Consider the following 18,408-nt stretch of genomic DNA (forward strand, 5'->3'; position numbering starts at 1 on the left):
TTGGCACGTTTCCCAAGGTTATAAATACCTCCCTTAATCCTCATTAAGGGGGGATTACAGAGATAACAGGCTGATCACGCTAACAAAGCAGATTACCTACATTAAACACTGTCACCTAGAGAGACCCAATCACTTTAATTTCCGCATTAATTACTCCTTAATCAAGTACTAACTTGACCGTTGGAGGCGGAGCTCCCACCACCAGGAGTCTCCGTTGTTTTGCAGGTACAGGCGTCCGGTTCCAGTCTCGGAATTGTAACTCTCCCGCAGGACATCAGAAAACCCCGAAACACTAGTCATTCGTGATTATACATATAACATGATTAACATCTATTATCTTTCTAAATTTACTTTAAGATCATACTCTGATAATATGACAATTTTCTCTCATTTTTGTAGTTTCTTTGCTAATATTACCAGCTAATAATTCATACTCTAATAATACGGAGTATGACAATGTTTTCTACTTCCTCCGTCCTAAAATAATTGACATGTTTGACTTTTCTTTATCTAACTTTAATCATTTTTTTTTTTTGCTATCATATAAAATAAATTATTAATTAGTAAGTTGTTGTTGGATTTGCTTTAATTATATTTTGAAATATTAAGTTTTTGTTAAAATTTTATTTTATAAAATATCAATAAAAGGTGGTCAAAATTGATTGATTAAAAAAAAAAAAAAAAAAAAAAAAAAAAAAAAAAAAAAAAAGGTCAAGTATATCAATCATTCTGGGACGGATGGTTCATCATTTTTTTTATGTTCTTTTGCTTCTATTACCAACTAATAATTTCTCCTTTTCCCTTTTTTTTTTTCCTCTTGTGGCTTCAGGTCTCAATGATGAGATGTTTGCCATTTTAGTGCTAATGGCACTCTTCACAACATTTATAACAACACCAATAGTAATGGCAATCTTCAAGCCAGACAGTTTTGAAACCCAAAAGAGGAAGCTTCAACCTGATGCCTCTGTGCATATGGACTCTAGCACTACACCGGCAACCTCGGCTTTTAAAGAACAGTTCAGAGTCTTGGCCTGTGCTCATGGTCCAGGGAACGTATCCGGCCTCATCAACCTGATCGAATCAACCCGAAGCACGGCCTCAAAGAACAATCTTAAGCTCTACATTATGCACCTTGTAGAGCTCACTGAACGTTCCTCATCTATTCTCATGGTCCACCGCCTTCGTCGTAATGGCTTCCCGTTCATTGACCCAACTCGACATCGTAGTCAAGTTGAGGTACATGACCGGGTAGCTTCGGCTTTTGAGACCTACGCTCAATTAGGTCGGGTTATGGTTCGTCCGGTGACAACTGTATCACCCCTTTCGACGATGCATGAAGATGTTCGACACGTAGCAGAGGGAAAGAGGGTGATGATGATCATAATGCCGTTTCATATGATGTGGAGGAAGGATGAAGAAAGTGGAAAGATGAAATTGGTGGAGAATTTAGGGCATGGGTGGAGAGGTGTGAACCAAAGGTTGCTGAAGAATGCTCCTTGCACGGTTTCGGTTTTCGTGGACCGGGGTTTTGGCGCGGGTTGTGCAGCTCAGGATGATGCAACATCTCAAAGGCAGCTTAGGTTTTGTGTTGAATTCTTTGGAGGGGCTGATGATCGAGAGGCTTTGGAGCTTGGGGCTAGAATGATGGACCATCCCGAAATTCGGGTTACGATTATAAGGTTTGTACAGAGCCAAGGAATGGATGCTAACAATGTCAAGCTAATGCCATCTTCAGAAAAGTGCAGTGATAGTAATTATACATTCTCTGTTGCTGCCATAAATCGAACCGAAGAGACGGTGAGCTTCCAATCTCTTGTTATTTTTTTGTTTTCAATTTTCAATTCTTAAAAGAAAAAATAAAAAAAATAAAAAATAAAAAGAGAGAGAGAGAGAACTATGTCGGAGTAAATCAAAAAAAAAATAGCATAAAATTATATGACTCGAAAAAGTTAAAACCAAAAACGGGAAACTAGCAATGATATTAAACGGATAAGTTTAAGGATTTTTTTGTAAATTACCATCCAAAAAACTGTCCACTTTTGATATAACCACCCAAAAAATAATTTATTTTAAATTACCACTCATTAAATTAAAAAAAACGCTAAGATCACCACCCATTTAGAATTTCCGGTGGAATTTCCGTCGATGGGCCCCACTTTTTTTTATTTTTTTTCCTTTAATCTGTCTCCTCCCATTTAACCACCTTCATTCATGGCAACCCACCATAACAACCACCACCCTTCCATAACCACCACCACATCACCACCCAACCCCCACTCCCACGACTGACACGCCACCCACGAGCAAAAAAAAGCTCCAGGATCACTCCAATGGCATCCTCAAACTACCAGAAATTCCCCTTTTCTTCATCCTGACTATCTATCATCAACAACAACAAAATCATCATCTTCATACATCCCACTTTACTAAACACAGCTCTGATTCTTTCGGGGTTGATGCCGGAACATAGAAATTTTCCGGGCAACCCGAAACCCCAAGACCCGACCACCCTGTTCAACCTCAGCCACCTCTAAACCCAACCACCATTCCGTTCAACCCCAGCCACCCGAAACCCATAAACCCAACCACCCATTCAACCTCAGCCACCCACAAAATCCCCCTACCCACGACCACCCCAGCCAATTGCAGCAACATCAGCCCGCAACCACCGTACCCCACCTCTTCAACATCGCTTCACCAATCTCACCCAATTCGTCGCTAATTAAACCCATTTCAGCCACCAATTGGTTCAATTTCATCCCCGACAACACCGATTTCAGCTCCAATTGCAACATTCGACCATCAATTTATGCCCAATTTTGAAACCCAGATGTGCGTTCACCACGAGTTGTTAATTAAATTTTAGAATAAATGCTCAGATCTGTGAAACTCGCCCTTTATTTGGGATTATGAGAGCTTTCTCTCTCTAGATTTTGTTTTTGGGTTTCGAAGGCAGAGGTGGAGGGCAGTGAAGTTGAAGGCGGTGGTCGGTGGGGTGTGTTGAGGGTGGTGGGGTAGATTGCAGTGGCTAGGAAGTATACAAAAATGGAGGAGAGAGAAAGTGGGGGAGATTGGGGTGAGGGAGCAATGGTGGGGGTGGTGGTTGGGAAGAAGAAAGGAAGAAGGTAGGAAGAAGAAGAGTGAAATCGGGGAGAGAGAGTGAGAAAGCCAGAAAAAAAAGGAAAAAAATAAAAAAAAAAGTGGGGCCTACTGACGGAAATTTCACCGAAAATTCTAAATGGGTGGTGATCTGAGCGTTTTTTTAATTTAATGGGTGGAAATTTAAAATAAATTATTTTTTGGGTGGTTATATCAAAAGTGGACAGTTTTTTGGGTGGTAATTTACAAAAAATCCTAAGTTTAATTATTTTGACACATTTTATTTTGTGACGTAGGCACTCAATGAGGCAATGGTGGAAATTTTCCGAAACAAATGGGATGGAACAATGGAATTCATACAAAAACAAGCTAACAACATAGAAGAAGCAGTGTTGACACTAGGTCGAAGTGGTGAGTATGACCTAATAGTCGTAGGCAAAGGTCGTTTCCCTTCAACGATGGTGGCTGAACTAGCAGACCGCCAAGCCGAGCATGCCGAGCTAGGGCCTATTGGGGACATCTTATCATCAACTAACAATGGCATTGTGTCATCTGTGTTGGTTATCCAACAACATGCTTCGGCACATGTAGAAGAGATGCCTGTTGATAAAGTAGTTGAAGGTGATGTTAATGTCCAAAATGCTGCTAACCAAGTTTGATAATCTTTTGGCACAAAGTCTACAACATGGTAAATAGATTTTGTAATACCTTTAGTGTTGTACAGTGCACTGTACAAAATTTGTCTCTCTCATTTCTTGTACTTTAAATATATATAATTATAATATGAAATATACTGAGTACCATAATTTCTCATATTATTTGTTCAAATTTTTAGAGTTGTTTTTCTTAATCTTAGTCTATACAATGATAACTGGCGAGATACCTCTATACTCGTACAATTTATTAGGCCGGAAAATTAAGCTCTTGCAAAGGAGGAGATAGAAAAATAAGAAAAAACTTAACTTTCTAATCCAAAAAAAAAATGATCTATATGATCAAATTAAGCCGTTTTGAAAGCAAGTCTACTTATGATATATCAAGATGAAATGTAGGACATGTAGGTGCAAATTAACAAGCATTTAAATAATAATCCAATAATTTAAGTTATGTCGATATAAATAAATACCAACTTTTTATTGATTAAGTTATTATCTTTATCTTTAAAGGAGTAAAAATCAAATTTCATTGTGTGACTGCCATCATATCAAGTTTAGAATTACTCTTAGGTAGGTTAAAGTTATGCTGAAACTGTTTGAAGTACATTAATATTATTGTACACCCGTTGTACACAAATGTTATTGTAAAATAAAATGCCAAAGGGGAATATAAACTAACAAGAATATGAAGAAAAAAAAAAAGTCTGGACAATTGTGATTCCAGTGAAATTTGAAACAAGAATGGCCTATAATACAAATCGAAGTAACCGAAGAAATAAGAAAATATATCGTTGACAAGAGTAACTAGAAGAAAACAGTCTGAAAAATAGCAATAATTGATCCAGCTCTGTCACAAATAAATGTTTCCAAGGGAAAATCCCTCTTGGGGCAATTGTACACATATAGACTAGAAGCAAACATAAACACCTTTGTATTTGAAGAATGACTGCTTCAACACGAAAATCTTCAAAGGAAGCCACCCTCACCCCATTTTGCATCTGATTTCCCAATATGGCCAGAACTTTTATTAGTCGAGCTATGGTGGAAATCGTCAAACTCATCATCTTTGTGGTCATCCCAACCAGCCCAATCATCATGACTTTGGGACGATCCCCCCTTTTTAGAACCTTCCTTCCAATTGTCCTTTTGGTCCCAATCATCCCAAGATCCTGAGCTGACTGCATTATTTTGTCTGCCAGACGAGGATTGCCCGCCGGCTGAACTTTTGTTCCATCCCTGGGATTCCTGCCTAAAGTCCTGATAATATCCATTCCTTTCGTTTTCAGTTTGATGTGGGTTATCAGTCTTCCAGTTCACCCCGCTTTCCCGTGTAATCTCCTCAACCTTCTGAGAAGCTATTGCCATGACACCTCTCATGATGCCCCATGTCTTCTGACCTATCTCAGAAGTCTTAGCAGTGACAACATTAACAGTTTCATTAACCTTGTAATCATAGCTACCTTCGCGAACCTGTAATAAAATTTCAATGAATTTAGAAAACAACATAAAGTATTATTTTTCAGAAAGACTATTTTATTACTGTTAACTCACAGATGTTAGAACGAACAGTGTCAAACCAGGCTGTTCAATTTAGCCAAAATTACTCAACAAAGATTAAGGATTAAGTATATCTACACTTACTTGAGCAAGATGTAGTACACAAAATATTTAACTTCAATTACAAATGTAAGCCTAAGCTTTATCTCTTCTAAGTACCCATCAGTCCGTCACTCTAACAAAGATATATAGACTTTGCCTGGCTCTTTAATTTTTACTCAACTCAATTATCTAGATCCAAATTCGATAAGAAAACCTATAAATATACAGAGAAATCCGAAAAGGGAATACTATGATACAAAGATGGGCTTGAGATAATGAAGGACATGCCAATCTACCAACTTCATAATGAAGGACATGTCAAACCCCTAAATCTTTGGGTTTATGTTTCATGAGTGTTATTCAGTTATAGGACAGTCCTTGTGTCAGAAAATGAGCCTTGGTGAGTCCAACACTTAAAGATGAACCCATACCAACACTTGTATATGTGACTTGACCTAACATGCCGCTGGTCACTAAATTTAATTTATCATCATTAGGAAACGTATCCTCAATCAGGAGTTTATGCTGAATAGCTAATTTAGCCATGAACTAACTTTGAACATGATCATCCTGAAGACTCCAAATAATTTCTGTTTTCTAGAATACACTGATAATTAAGCTGACACAATATTCCCTCACTATCTTCATATGAAACACTTCGATTGAAACTTTACGCTATTCACAATATACATTCTCTATTTTTTGACGATATTTTGTTAGTAAAAACAGTCATGTAGGCTCATTTTAGATTGGTCTTTACTTTCCAAGTATCCATTTTTTACAATTTTCTTATTGATAATTAAAAATAATAATGGTTGAGAATATGCATATGCAAGAGTGAAAAAAATGAAAAGATTTCATCCATAGAAAAAAAAGGCTGAAGTATCTTGTGATAAAGTACGATAAATAACATCTAAAATAAGACTCCTCATGCAAACATTGCATTATCACCATTCACCAATGAGGCTAATGACGAGAAATTACAAAATCAGTAAACCCTGGAAAAGCTAGCTCTCATATTCAGAATTCTCAAAGCAAAAGAATGGCAGCAGCACAACATCTGACCACACGGAACTATGGATCAAAAATCAAGAATCTTACAAAATACAGTTTCCACTCCGATAAACAAGTATGTGAAAGATGAATCAAAGACGGGGGTATATATTGTCCCAGGCATATTAACCTACACCCACTAATAGTATGTCCTTTTTCATAGCTCCAAACCAAAAACAAAACAGTACATTCATATCCTATGCTTGCAATCTCCGCCAACAAGAATATATCTGGTGGCTGATACATTGACAGCTAGAGCACATCAATGCTACAAGCCTACAATTCACCACTAGTAATCTAGTATGCTATGCCCTTCCCATTTTATCACATAGCTTCATTATAGGCAAACCATGCACATCATCTAAACCATAACCCACGCTCCCACCTATATAATGTTGGAAACTTTGTGAAAACATATAACTTTAAGGTCAAGCCATCATAGAAATCTATAATATGTACATCAGATAGCGAATCAAAGTTAGGTAATACTTCTCAATGAAATCGCCAATTTTTCAGGAGAGATCAATACAAGAAAGACACTACTACTCTCAAAATAGCAAGCATCGTGTACCTATCTAACTTGCTATTTAACAGGACAAAGAGTTTACCAACTTTGAAATCTCAGAAATCCCATACAACCTGCCTAGATAGTTTGGATCCATGACAAGTAATGTACCCTTAAACTCTCATCAGAACATGAAAGTCTAATCAATAGTACAACAAATAAAAGACATGCAAATATATAGTTATTAAAAAGAACTTGAGCATAAAATAATAAAAACACGACAATAAGCAATACAAATACTTATAATCTATACATCAAATATGTTATACACAAATACACTTCTCCTCAACGGTGGCACCTAAGGACTAGAAATTGTGTGAATAACTCCTTTGAAAATTAGTTAAGATGTATTTCTTTCTAGGAAGTTCATTTAAGCTGATGTTTCTATTTTAGGTGAGTTAATGTGTTAAAATACTAATATACCCTCTATTTCTCTAATTATTGTTCTCTGTACTCCCTTCCCCATACCACACCCAGCTCCAAAGATGATCCAACCACAGAACTCTCTCACTCCATCATCATCTTCCCACTCAAAAACGACAAAGACCATCAGTCCACTACCCATCTTCTTTTAACTACACCGCTGCCATGACCCCCCCCCCTCCCCCACTTTCTCCAACAACCCCATTTTCTCCCTTCCTCTCCCTTGACTCCATTACCTCCACCACTAAACGTCCCCTTAGACATCCATCTCCTTAGAAGCAACTTTACTTTAAAGTAGTCTCCAAGCATTACTCTGTGATGCAAACTCCAGCCCTTTTTCTCATCTAATCCTCCACTTCTATCTCCAATCCTCTAAACATATTTGAACCCTAAAGTAGTTCCATACCATTTTCCTCCAACTTCCCCTTTGGCTCCTTCGGAAATTGTATGAAAGGGGAATCTGAAAATGATAGTCCACAACCAACGTCATCTCTAGTGTCACGGGTCTAGCGTGAGATAACCATCGATATCTAACTTTTGTGAAGTGGCTGCTTAACTGCTTGGGTGGTTGTGAATCTCAAAAGGAAGAGGAGTGAAGGTTTGAGGTGAGGAAGGTGGGGTGGTGGTACCCAAGCTAGAAAATTGTGTGGGTGTGTGGTGAGGGTAGCTAGTTGTTCCATCAACTTGCCAAAGAGAAGGATAGGTGGGTAAGGCTAGATAGGGTACTTTTGTTATTTCCCTTCTCTTTCATTTCAGTTTATTGTATCTGCCAAACATAAATGAGATAGGAAATATGTTATATTTATATTACATAAGATAGTGAGAAAAAGGGGAGGGAATGCTTTATCATTCACAATAATCATGCTAGAAATCAAATTTTTGGTACCAATCACTGTCCTGAAAAAGCAATACACATATGCAATACACCGTGCTTGGTAGTGCATAAGTGAAACAATTTCAAAATCTTGACTATGATTACAGTTGAAGAGTTTACTTCTGAGGCATACTTTCTCCATTTATTTTTAATTTTTTGTCACTAAAACTTTAACTTTTCCATTATTCAAACAATACCTTTGAGCATAGTTTTAACTAAGTTATAAACAAATAATATTATGTAAATTGGTGATAGATAAATCTTGTTGTATCTTTCAAAAGTTTACTAAAGATATCAGATATATTAAAGTCAAACATGAAAAGTTGTTGCAAGCTTGAAACTAAAACAGGAATAAAAACAGAACTGTTTTTTAGGGTATACTTCATAAAATACTTGTTGACATAACATCTTTTAATTTTTGTGAAGAGCTTAAAGATAAAAGAAGATTACATTGACAGTGAATATTAGTCTAGCAGTTTTGAAACCAACAACTCCTTCAGTCACAAAATAAACAATTTTCAAGGCATAAGTTCTAGATAATAAGTTGTTGAGGTGTTATCAATTATTATCTTATAGAACGGATGTGATACGAAATGGTAAGGTGTTTTAATTGAAAAGTATATGTGATAGGAGATATTAGAATTCTTTTAGTTGAATGTGTAAAAGAGTGAGGGCCAAGGTTGTTAGGATCGGGATTCTACCTTGGATCGAATTGATAGAATCAGATCGTAGGATCGTAAGATCCTACTTAATAACAAATAATATTATATATTATGCTATAAATTGACTTAAAAACATTTTTTGAAAAGGGGTTTTAATGCTAAAAGGCATTGGTTTGCTTAAGAAAGGTCGATCTTCATTTAGCTTTGTTTGTATGGTAGTTAGAAGATTAATAACACAAGTTTAAATTGATAAATTATATGCAAATTTGTCAAGAATGAGACCTTAACTATGACAATTGCAAGTTGTCAATTGATAAAATATTAAAATCATATTAATGTCACAGATTCGCTAATTTATTAGCGATAATTATTGAATACATTAAATTTAGGTACATATAACCTAATGAGTGATAAAAAATAGGGATATTCTCAATGGTAACCCCCTACAATTGCTACGCACCAACGGTAACCCCCCTTTTTTTGGATTATACGGAATGACCTTAGTTATCTTTTTTCTCCTAATGATGACATTAATGATGGTGTTTTAACATAAAATTAAACCATGGTTAACCAAAATAGCGAAATGAAAAAAATGCCCCCTTTTATTTGAGAGATTTTATTTAAAAAAAAAAAAAAAAAAAAAAAAAAAAAAAAAAAAAAAAAGAACTACTCTGGCAGCCCCCCAACCCCACAGCCCAACATCCACCACCTCACCCTAACCTTCCACCTCCAGCCCAACCCCTGCAGGCGAACCCCACTAGCCCCCACCCTAGCCGGTGAACCCACCCAATCCATCCATTTCGACAACCCTACCCGTGAACCCCCACCACCCCAACCACATCAGATGACCCCACTTATTCCGGCGACGATTCTACACGTGAACCCCCCAATCCCCCACCCAGCCCCCACCCAGGCCACTTCCCCGCCTCCCATCTCCCGCTGCCGCCTTTTAAAACGCCCAGCTGCGCACCTCATCAGCCCCCTTACATCTATCAACTCCTCGCACCCAACCACCGAGCCACATCACACCACAACGCAACAACCTACAGCCGCCCAATCAACGCTGGCCACTTCCCAGCTCACCTTAAAACCGTCACCAATTCGATTTTTACCAATTACCACCGTCTTCACCCTAATCTCCCTTTGCAATCAACAATTCAGTCACCAACAATTGTAATTTCGACCACAATGGCAGCTACTAACATCAATTTAACCCCCACCTAGCCCCTCCCCTGCCCCGTCGACGAATCCCACCCTTTTCCGATTAGGTTTCAGCGAGTGAGATTATTGCAGGGGTCGACTATGAACACAGCGAATGGGTCGTCTGTGTTCGACGGTCTAGAGTCCAGGTGGTCGGGTAGTTGGAGTCGCCGGCAGTGAAAGGGGAAGGGATATGGCGGTGGCTGGTTGGTGGAGATGGTGGTGTGGATTGATGGTTGTGGTTGTTAATTTTTCTAAATGTTTTTCTTTTTTTCTTTAAAATAAAAAAAAACTAACCATAGTTAATTTTAATCGACTATTTTATGTTAAAACACCATCATTAATGTCATCTTTAGGAGAAAAAAGAAAAGTAGTGTCATTTTGTATAATCCAAAAAAAAAGGGTTACCATTGATGCGTAGCAATAATAGGGGGTTACCATTGAGAATAACCCTAAAAAATATATCAAAATAAATTAAAGTCTCATATTTTAGTGAAATGTTGGATCGGATCATAGGATCATAATAAAATCATAGGATCGTGTTGAGATCCTACCACTCTCATAATTAATATTAGAGTAAGTAGGATCGTAAGATCCTACAAACTTTAAGATCCTACCAAAGATCCGGATCAATCACGCAATTTTGGATCGTAGGATCGTAAGATACGGATCGGGATTTTAACAACTATGAGTGAGGCCATAACTTGGTTATAGTGGAGAAAAGGATGTATAAAGATACAGTGGGTCTTTCCCAAATAGGATGTGTTCAAACTAATCTAAGATGGAGTAATCCTAACAATTCTATATTAAAAGTGCTACCATGTATCAACATATTGTGACATTAATAAGCCTATTCTGTTGATAAATTGTTAGTATACAAAACTTTACTAAGAATGGGCAACACATAGTACCTGTTAAAATTTCTGGAACCAGAATCTCATTACTTGAAATGAAAACCAGGGTACCATGTCATCATATATACTTGAATACCTTGCAGGCACTATATTATTAAAAAAAAAGAATGCATTAATTATTTGGGTTTAAACAGTTCTATGATTTAACCTGGGTTTCAAAAATTCGCTTGGATTAACTTATGACTTGGGCTCAAATAACATTTATCTGTTTGTGGTTCCACATTTAGTACCCAATATTGAAACCAGTGTTCACAAGGTACCCAACAGGTTGAAACTGGTACCCTAAATTTTTGCTCACCCCTATATCATAAACATCAAATTCACAAGCCCCCTTTCATCAACATCCTTCACCACATCATAACCCTAATACTATTCCAATAGCCTCCCACTGCAACCTCCACCAGCTCAAACCGCCATTACCGACAAACTTATTACCAACTACTTTCACCACGACCATACCCACCAGAACGAACACGAACCTAATTACCCCCTCTTCCACTTCATCTATCTCCAGCAACCTCTTCCTCTAACAGCCCATCATATATTACACACCACCAACCACATCACCACCCAACCTAGATACACAATATTACTCGTTCCTTTTTAGGTTCCCACAACCCAAAAAAAGTCTACACCATCATCCATCTGTTAACACTAATGAGGCATTTTGGGTACATATCAATCATTATCGTTGACTTGACACCTTGGAAATCAAAATCCAAACTAAATTACATCCTGAGCACTTTGACATGGCTAGTTACCCATTTTCATCTCATGCCCCTAACCACATAGATTAAAAGAAACTGTTATGGGATAGAAACAAATTGGCCAGGCTACAAATATAAGGAAGTAAATCAATTTAAGTGGACTCTTCATAGTCAATCAGCAACAGATTAAGCGCTATAATCCAAAAAACAAAGAAGAGATTTGGCATTCTTTTAAGCCAAATAGACAACAGCAATTATCAAAATCAAGAAGTCTGACACACAAAACTTGTTGCCTTCTAGTATTAAATTTATGAGAGACCAAGTCAGCAAGAGGAAGTCCTTAATATACTAATCTTCAATAATGATGTCATATTACACAAAAGATCAGCTTTGAGTTCCATCTGTTCAGCATAACCTACGAGTTACATATGCAACTTGCTAACACAATGAGGAGGGCATGCCATAGTGCAATTGGCAAAGGATATAATATTGTAGATGATCGACAGTAAGGCATCAGTGATAAGCTAGAAGGTGATAGAGATACTGAAACCAAAAAATCTCATGTTAATTAGACTAAGATAGATTTGCTAGAATTCTACTGAGTACTGATTAGACTATTATATTAGGACTTAATCTTTAGTAATACAATACACTCAGAATATATTTCTAATACCAGAGTCAACATCCACAATTCAACAGAAACAGAATAGATAAAAGCCTATGAAGAATCCTCTACGGAAAATGTGTGAGCACATTATTGGAGATTTATAAACCATCAAGGTCCAACACCATGCTATAACACATCAGCAAAGCTCAATTTGCTAAGATCTCTCTAACTCCAATGCAAGGGGAATTCATTCATTCTCTTTGTGTTTGACTAAATACTGCAGGTATAAATGTATTCAAAAATTCTCTCTGAAGGTTGCCTCAGTGAATCTTAACTTAAAAGTAGGAAGGGAAATGGAGGCTGTGCTCTCCATGTTAAATTTCCTATGATCAAACAGAGTACATCAAATGCAAGCAAACTAAATGTCAGGTTTATAACAGTAGCCATTCTCAACTTTCCTGAAAATTAAGTTGAACAGAATTAAGCTAAAATGTAACCAATAGAGACAAAGCAAACAAAGAAGCTATCATCCAACTAAAACATTAAGGGAAAAAAATTGAGAAAACCAAACCACATGATGCAACAATAACAAAAAATACCAGCAAAGAGAGAATGCAGCATAGTACAATGAACATCCAAATTAACGACAACCTTGCAAAAGACAAGGAATCATGGATAACTTAATACTTATATATATTACTCAAATGAAATCAAAGCTATTAGAACAGCAATTAGAGATTTTTTTTTTTTTTTTTTTTTAAAGCAATTAGAGATATTATTATGTAGAAACATTTGAATGCCATATAATAAGCAAAATAGCACTCAGCTCAAGACATTTTTTCTATGCCAGTTCATCAATTCAACCTAGCATCAAATAATGACCACACCAAAAAAAATAACTTCAAACTATCAAATCATAATTTATCATCATCATCGTCGCCAAATCAGTTGACATTCTGATTTACACCATTACCATAATATACTAGGGGCTACAGCAGGGCCAAAGCAACAACACCAAAGAAACTAAAACTTTATATACCTTTGAAGTGATATCTTTTGTGCCTGCTTGAACAACGCTAGCAGCTGATTGAGCAACCAAAGACAGCTTCCCAATTCCCTGATCAATCATTCATCAAAAAAGAAAGGACTAAACAACAATCATCCTAAAATAAACAAAAAACAAAACAAGAACTATAATCTCCCATCAATAAAACCAAACACCCACCTGAGAAACAACAGAAAAAACATCACCCTGTGAATTATTATTCCTAGACATTGAATTGGGGTTAGGATTAGGACTAGACCCAAACCCAACATATTTCCCTCCCTGAGAAGGAGGTACATTATCCGGCCTCGTCTCGTTCTCAGCCAACTTCCTAGCAAAGAAGCTATCCTTATTAGCTGCGGACTCCTCCAATTCGGCCCTCGAATATATATCCGACGACGATCTTGACTTATGAGGAGCATGATTACCATTCCCATTGGCACTCCCAATTCCATTAGTATGCCTAAAATTCCCAGCAGACTGATTCCTCCTCATATCATTCGCGCCACCGCCATTCGCCGCCGATCTAAACGAATCATCATTATCCCAACTATCCCAACCCCCACCATTATTACTATTCCCACTACTCCTCCCACCACCCAAAGGAGGCTTCTTACTACCACCGCCAACAGATTCCTTCACGACAGGCGGGTCTCGCCACGATCGCCCCTCGGCCAAAGCCGAGACCTTCTCCCGGTAAACGGAGGCAGCATTTGAGTTGTACTTCGCAACAATATCAGTTTCCTTGGGAATACCATACTGTTGTAAGAACATATTAAGCTTATCATTACCACCAGCCTCCATCTTCTTAAGCTGGATCTCAGACCATGAATCCATGGTAACAGATCTGACAAAACTAATATGAACACCGAGACCTCGATGCTTCCCTGAACACTCCAAACACATGAAAATCCCGTAAGAAACAGATGCCCATTGTGGGTTCTTCTGGGAACAATCAACACAGGTTTTGTTCCCTGTTTGTGATTGAAGGTCTCTTAATCTTCTAGAAGCACCCGCCATTGATGATGATCTTCCTCCTCCTTCCTGGGTTTGTGGATTAATGGGGGAGGAGGAAGAAGAAGGGAGAGATCTTTGGGAAATTTGGTGAAACAAAGCAGGAGAAAGAGAAGAGGAGAGAGATTGGGAGATCACCGACACCGTCGATCGAAACGGAAGAGAGAGAAAGAGAAAGGGGGGTGTGAGAATTGTGATTTGAGAATTGTGATGTGAGAATTGGGAGTTTTGATTAATTTTTAATTGTGGTTAGGGTCGTGTTTCGAGTGGGAATTACGCTGTTTGTTGTTGTTCATGTCTGCCAATTTGGAGGGGGAGGTTTGGCGTTACTGGTTTTGGACAACCCCAATCTATAAGGATGTATGGCTCAGTGGCTCAATTAAGTTTGAGGTTTTATTTTTTAACGGGTTTTTCTAAGCTATGGCCTTGTTGTAATTGAGTTTTTAAGTTGTGCTCATACTCTTTTGAAATTGTTAGTTGTGTCCTGCAACTTAAAGTGTTTAATCAACTGTACCCTCCAACGCTAGCTCGATGTTTGTAATTAGAGGTGGGCAACGTGCCGTGCTGGGCCGTTCCTCGCCGTGCCTGGTGTTGGCTCGTGCCGTGCCTGCATCTTGGCATGTCGTGCCGTGCCGGGCCACTATTTAGCACACCTCAGCCCACGTGTCTGGCGTGTCGTGTCGTGCCGGACACCGGGCCGCCCATAATATTTTAATTTTTTTTGAACAACTTTTAAAATGGATATATTATTTAAATAATTTTATTAATTTATGTTTATGTTTATTTTATTATTATATTATTATTGTTCATTTTATTATTATTATTATTATTATTATTATTATATTTCTTTACTATTATTTATGCTATTTTATGGCCGTGCCTGGCATGTCGTGCTGGCGGGCCAAACTACCGTGCCGCCAACGGGTTCGTGTCGTGCTCATGTCGGATTCTTGAAATCGTATTCATGGCACGGCCCACTCCTCGGTCACCGTGCCATGCCGCTGGCGGGCTCGTGTCGGGCCGAGCCAATCTCAAGCTGGGCCCACCTCTATTTGTAATTGTACAAAAATGAGAAGTAATAAAATTAGAGGTTAGAAAAAAAAAAGATGAAATATAGAGTACACAAAGAGCTTGACATATCAATGGTTGCTTTTAGAAAAATGAAGAAAAAGTAGATAAAAAAATGTGGAAAAAATGCTTAACATTAATCCCCTTACATAACACTAACCCGATTTAGGCGTGAAATTTTCTCCAAATTGGGGTAATTAACAATTAACACCAAAACTAACGTTGGGTTAACGTTAGATGGTACGATTGAATAAATATCTTAAGTTGGAGGGAATATCTTGTATTTTTTTTAAAAATGGGCATACTTTAAAAACTCAACAACCACGAGAACATAGCATAGAAAAATACTTTTTTAATTTTCTAATTTATATAAGTAGTATTTTCTCTGTTTTATAATAATTGCAATAATAAATCTTGTACAAAGTTTTAGGAAATGTATTGGGTAGGTATCATAGGGTAAATTTTATAATATACTAAAGTATAGTTAAGGCGTGTTCGGTAAAATATAGTTGTGGAGGTAGCTGTTAGCTGTATTTGTTAGCTGTCAACAAGCTGTTAGCTGTAAAGATATATAATTAAAGTATAAGTGTTTTGTAAAGTAGCAGTTGATTAGCTGTTACATATAAAAATAAATATTTTTTTCCCCAAAACTATAGATAATATATTTTCAATAGCTCAAAAGTTAATATTTCTAACTTTTGATAAAAGCTACCTTTACCACTAAACACTACTTCAAAGTTACCTAAAAGCTACCAAACACATTATTTTTTTTTATTAAGTTACCTAAAAGCTACTCAAAAGTTATTGTCAAACACGTTGATAAGTGACATTTATGTTACATTTAGTGGTTATTTCAAAGTCTAGATTATTCTGTTTTTCATTATATTCTTTATTTTTGACCTTGGTTCCTCTTAATTTCTCTTACTTGGTAAAATTATTTGGGGGGGGGGAAATTTGGGGATTTGTTAAACATCGCCTACAATTTTCTATATAAAGCCCACAAATCAGACATGGTTTGACAATTTTGCCCATTTCTAAAATCGTACCCAAAGTGAACAAATCTCGATCTAACAAATGTGGAGTCGTACTGGGTTGCCCAGGGAGACTGGAGGGGAGGCCGGAGAGGCGAGGGACGCTGGAGATACGTCGTCTTCGACGGAAAACGAGGTGGCGCCTAGTTTGGACGCCGGAACCATGGCAAGGACGTCCAGGCAAGGCGCCACAACCAGTGCACTGGCGTCCAGGCCAGACGCCACAACCAGTGCACTAGCGTCCAGCCCAGGCGCCTCAACCAGTGCACTGGCGTTTCTGCCAAAAGCCGCCGTTACCGTTTAATTTTATTTTTTTGCCTTTTTTTTATTTTGTTTTTGTTTTTTTTTTTAAAAAAAAAATTGAAAATCCCGAATTCTATTAAAAACAGTTTTTTTTTTTAAAAAATTATGTTTAATAAATTTATGTTTTGATTTAGGATGTGGAAATTTATGTTTTTTATTTGATTTTATAAAAAAATATATATACTAGACTTATAAAAAATAACACATAAAATTAATAAATATTAAAAAAAAATCAAACACATTAAAAAAAAATTAGACATAAAACAAAATTATTTAAAAGTAACACAAATTTTCTGATTTTCCAAAAAAAAAAATTTTTTAAAAAAATATATAAGGCAGGTGGGGCGCCTGGCCAGGACGCCCACCCACTGGCGGTGGCGCCAGATCCGGCAGCCATAGCCAGTGGGTAGGCGCCTGGTTTGGACGCCTCTATCGTTGGTTGGGCTTCCAAGCCACACGCCACGCCACCGGCACTGGCTGCCGGAGCTGGCGCCACCGCCAGTGGGTGGGCGTCCTGGCCAGGCGCCCCACCTTCGCCGCTTATTTTTTTTTTTTAAAAATAATTTAAATAATTACCTTGCCACCAAGTCGCCGCCTTTCCTCCGCCGCCGCCGCCACCTCTTTCCCTTGCCGCCTCGACAGAGGTAGATCTTCTAATTTTTTTTAGAGAGATGTAGTGAGTGGTTTTTTATAAAAACGAAAAGGGCAATAAGGTCACTTCAATACAAATTTGTGGGCTTTATGTGGAGATTTGCGGGCGATGTTTAGCGATTCACATAATGTGGCCCCCAAATTAAAAAAGGGTCCACTTTTTCTGCCACATTCTCTCTCCAAAAAAAAAAAAGGGACAACTTTCCCTCCTTTTTTAATGCCTTAATCACATGTCCCACTTTCCAATTATCCGCTCCTAAACATCCACTAAAAGTTTTGCATTGGCCTCCGTAAACGGTACGGTTGTTGCAATTAATAGTTAACGGAGGTAGTATTTTCTTATTTTGTCCTTTAATATTAGTTATTTGGTAATTTTTAGAAGATTTTAGGTTATCTTCATAATTAATCTCTTATTTATATTTTTAATGAATAAACTTCTCATCTCACTCATTTTCTTATTTATTTTAGATTAGCATTTTTTTTCTTTGTTTTAATATTTTATTTTATTTTCCGGTAACCCGCTTGTGTTTACTTGGTTGTTTAGGTGGTCGTTCAATGTTCGTAGTTCAAGGTTCGAGGCTCAAAATTGAGCACCAGCAACAAAGACTACTACCTATTCTGCTCCCCTGCCTCCCCCTTCCTGCTATGTCACCTTCAAACCAACACAACTCCACCAATTCGCACAAACAACCACGCCTCACCTCACAAACCCCACTGTCTCCTGTTCTGCCAACACACAGCAACACCAAGCATCAACCACCTTTGTCACCTCTCATCCCCGACCACCATCAACCTCAATTAATCTCACCCCACAACCCACACACCCTCTACACCCCTGCTTCAATTCGATCCCTGCCACCACAACAGCCACCATCAGAACCACCAAGAAGCAACCCAGCCGCCGCAATCAGTGGCGTTGCTCCGATTCGACCCGTAT

At 37.8% G+C, this 18,408-nt stretch overlaps 2 protein-coding genes across 2 annotated transcripts; one reads left to right on the plus strand and one right to left on the minus strand.

The window, feature by feature from the left end:
• Window positions 1-680: 680 nt before the first annotated feature.
• Window positions 681-4,067, plus strand: LOC110716437 (cation/H(+) antiporter 20-like). The gene is made up of 2 exons (XM_021895052.1): window positions 681-1,797; window positions 3,396-4,067. The coding sequence occupies exons 1-2, from the start codon at window positions 739-741 to the stop codon at window positions 3,756-3,758; spliced, it is 1,422 nt and encodes a 473-aa protein (XP_021750744.1). The 5' UTR covers window positions 681-738; the 3' UTR covers window positions 3,759-4,067.
• A 374-nt stretch (window positions 4,068-4,441) lies between these two features.
• On the minus strand, window positions 4,442-14,709 carry LOC110716438 (ADP-ribosylation factor GTPase-activating protein AGD7-like). Its single transcript, XM_021895053.1, has 3 exons — window positions 13,585-14,709; window positions 13,399-13,476; window positions 4,442-5,225 (listed from the first exon to the last, which is right to left on the minus strand). The coding sequence occupies exons 1-3, from the start codon at window positions 14,422-14,424 to the stop codon at window positions 4,722-4,724; spliced, it is 1,422 nt and encodes a 473-aa protein (XP_021750745.1). The 5' UTR covers window positions 14,425-14,709; the 3' UTR covers window positions 4,442-4,721.
• Window positions 14,710-18,408: the final 3,699 nt, after the last annotated feature.

This window comes from Chenopodium quinoa, unplaced genomic scaffold (genome assembly GCF_001683475.1).
Source record: "Chenopodium quinoa cultivar QQ74 unplaced genomic scaffold, ASM168347v1, whole genome shotgun sequence".
Lineage (NCBI taxonomy): Eukaryota > Viridiplantae > Streptophyta > Magnoliopsida > Caryophyllales > Amaranthaceae > Chenopodium > Chenopodium quinoa.

Excerpts from the sequence above, each read along its gene's own strand:
- LOC110716437 (XM_021895052.1), top strand. The coding sequence starts at position 739 with ATGGTTCATCATTTTTTTTATGTTCTTTTGCTTCTATTACCAACTAAT. Across the intron at positions 1,798-3,395 it reads TAAATCGAACCGAAGAGACG|GCACTCAATGAGGCAATGGT; the intron begins GTGAGCTTCCAA and ends TTTGTGACGTAG.
- LOC110716438 (XM_021895053.1), bottom strand. The coding sequence starts at position 14,424 with ATGGCGGGTGCTTCTAGAAGATTAAGAGACCTTCAATCACAAACAGGG. Across the intron at positions 13,477-13,584 it reads TTTTTTCTGTTGTTTCTCAG|GGAATTGGGAAGCTGTCTTT; the intron begins GTGGGTGTTTGG and ends ATGATTGATCAG. Across the intron at positions 5,226-13,398 it reads CAAAAGATATCACTTCAAAG|GTTCGCGAAGGTAGCTATGA; the intron begins GTATATAAAGTT and ends ATTTTATTACAG.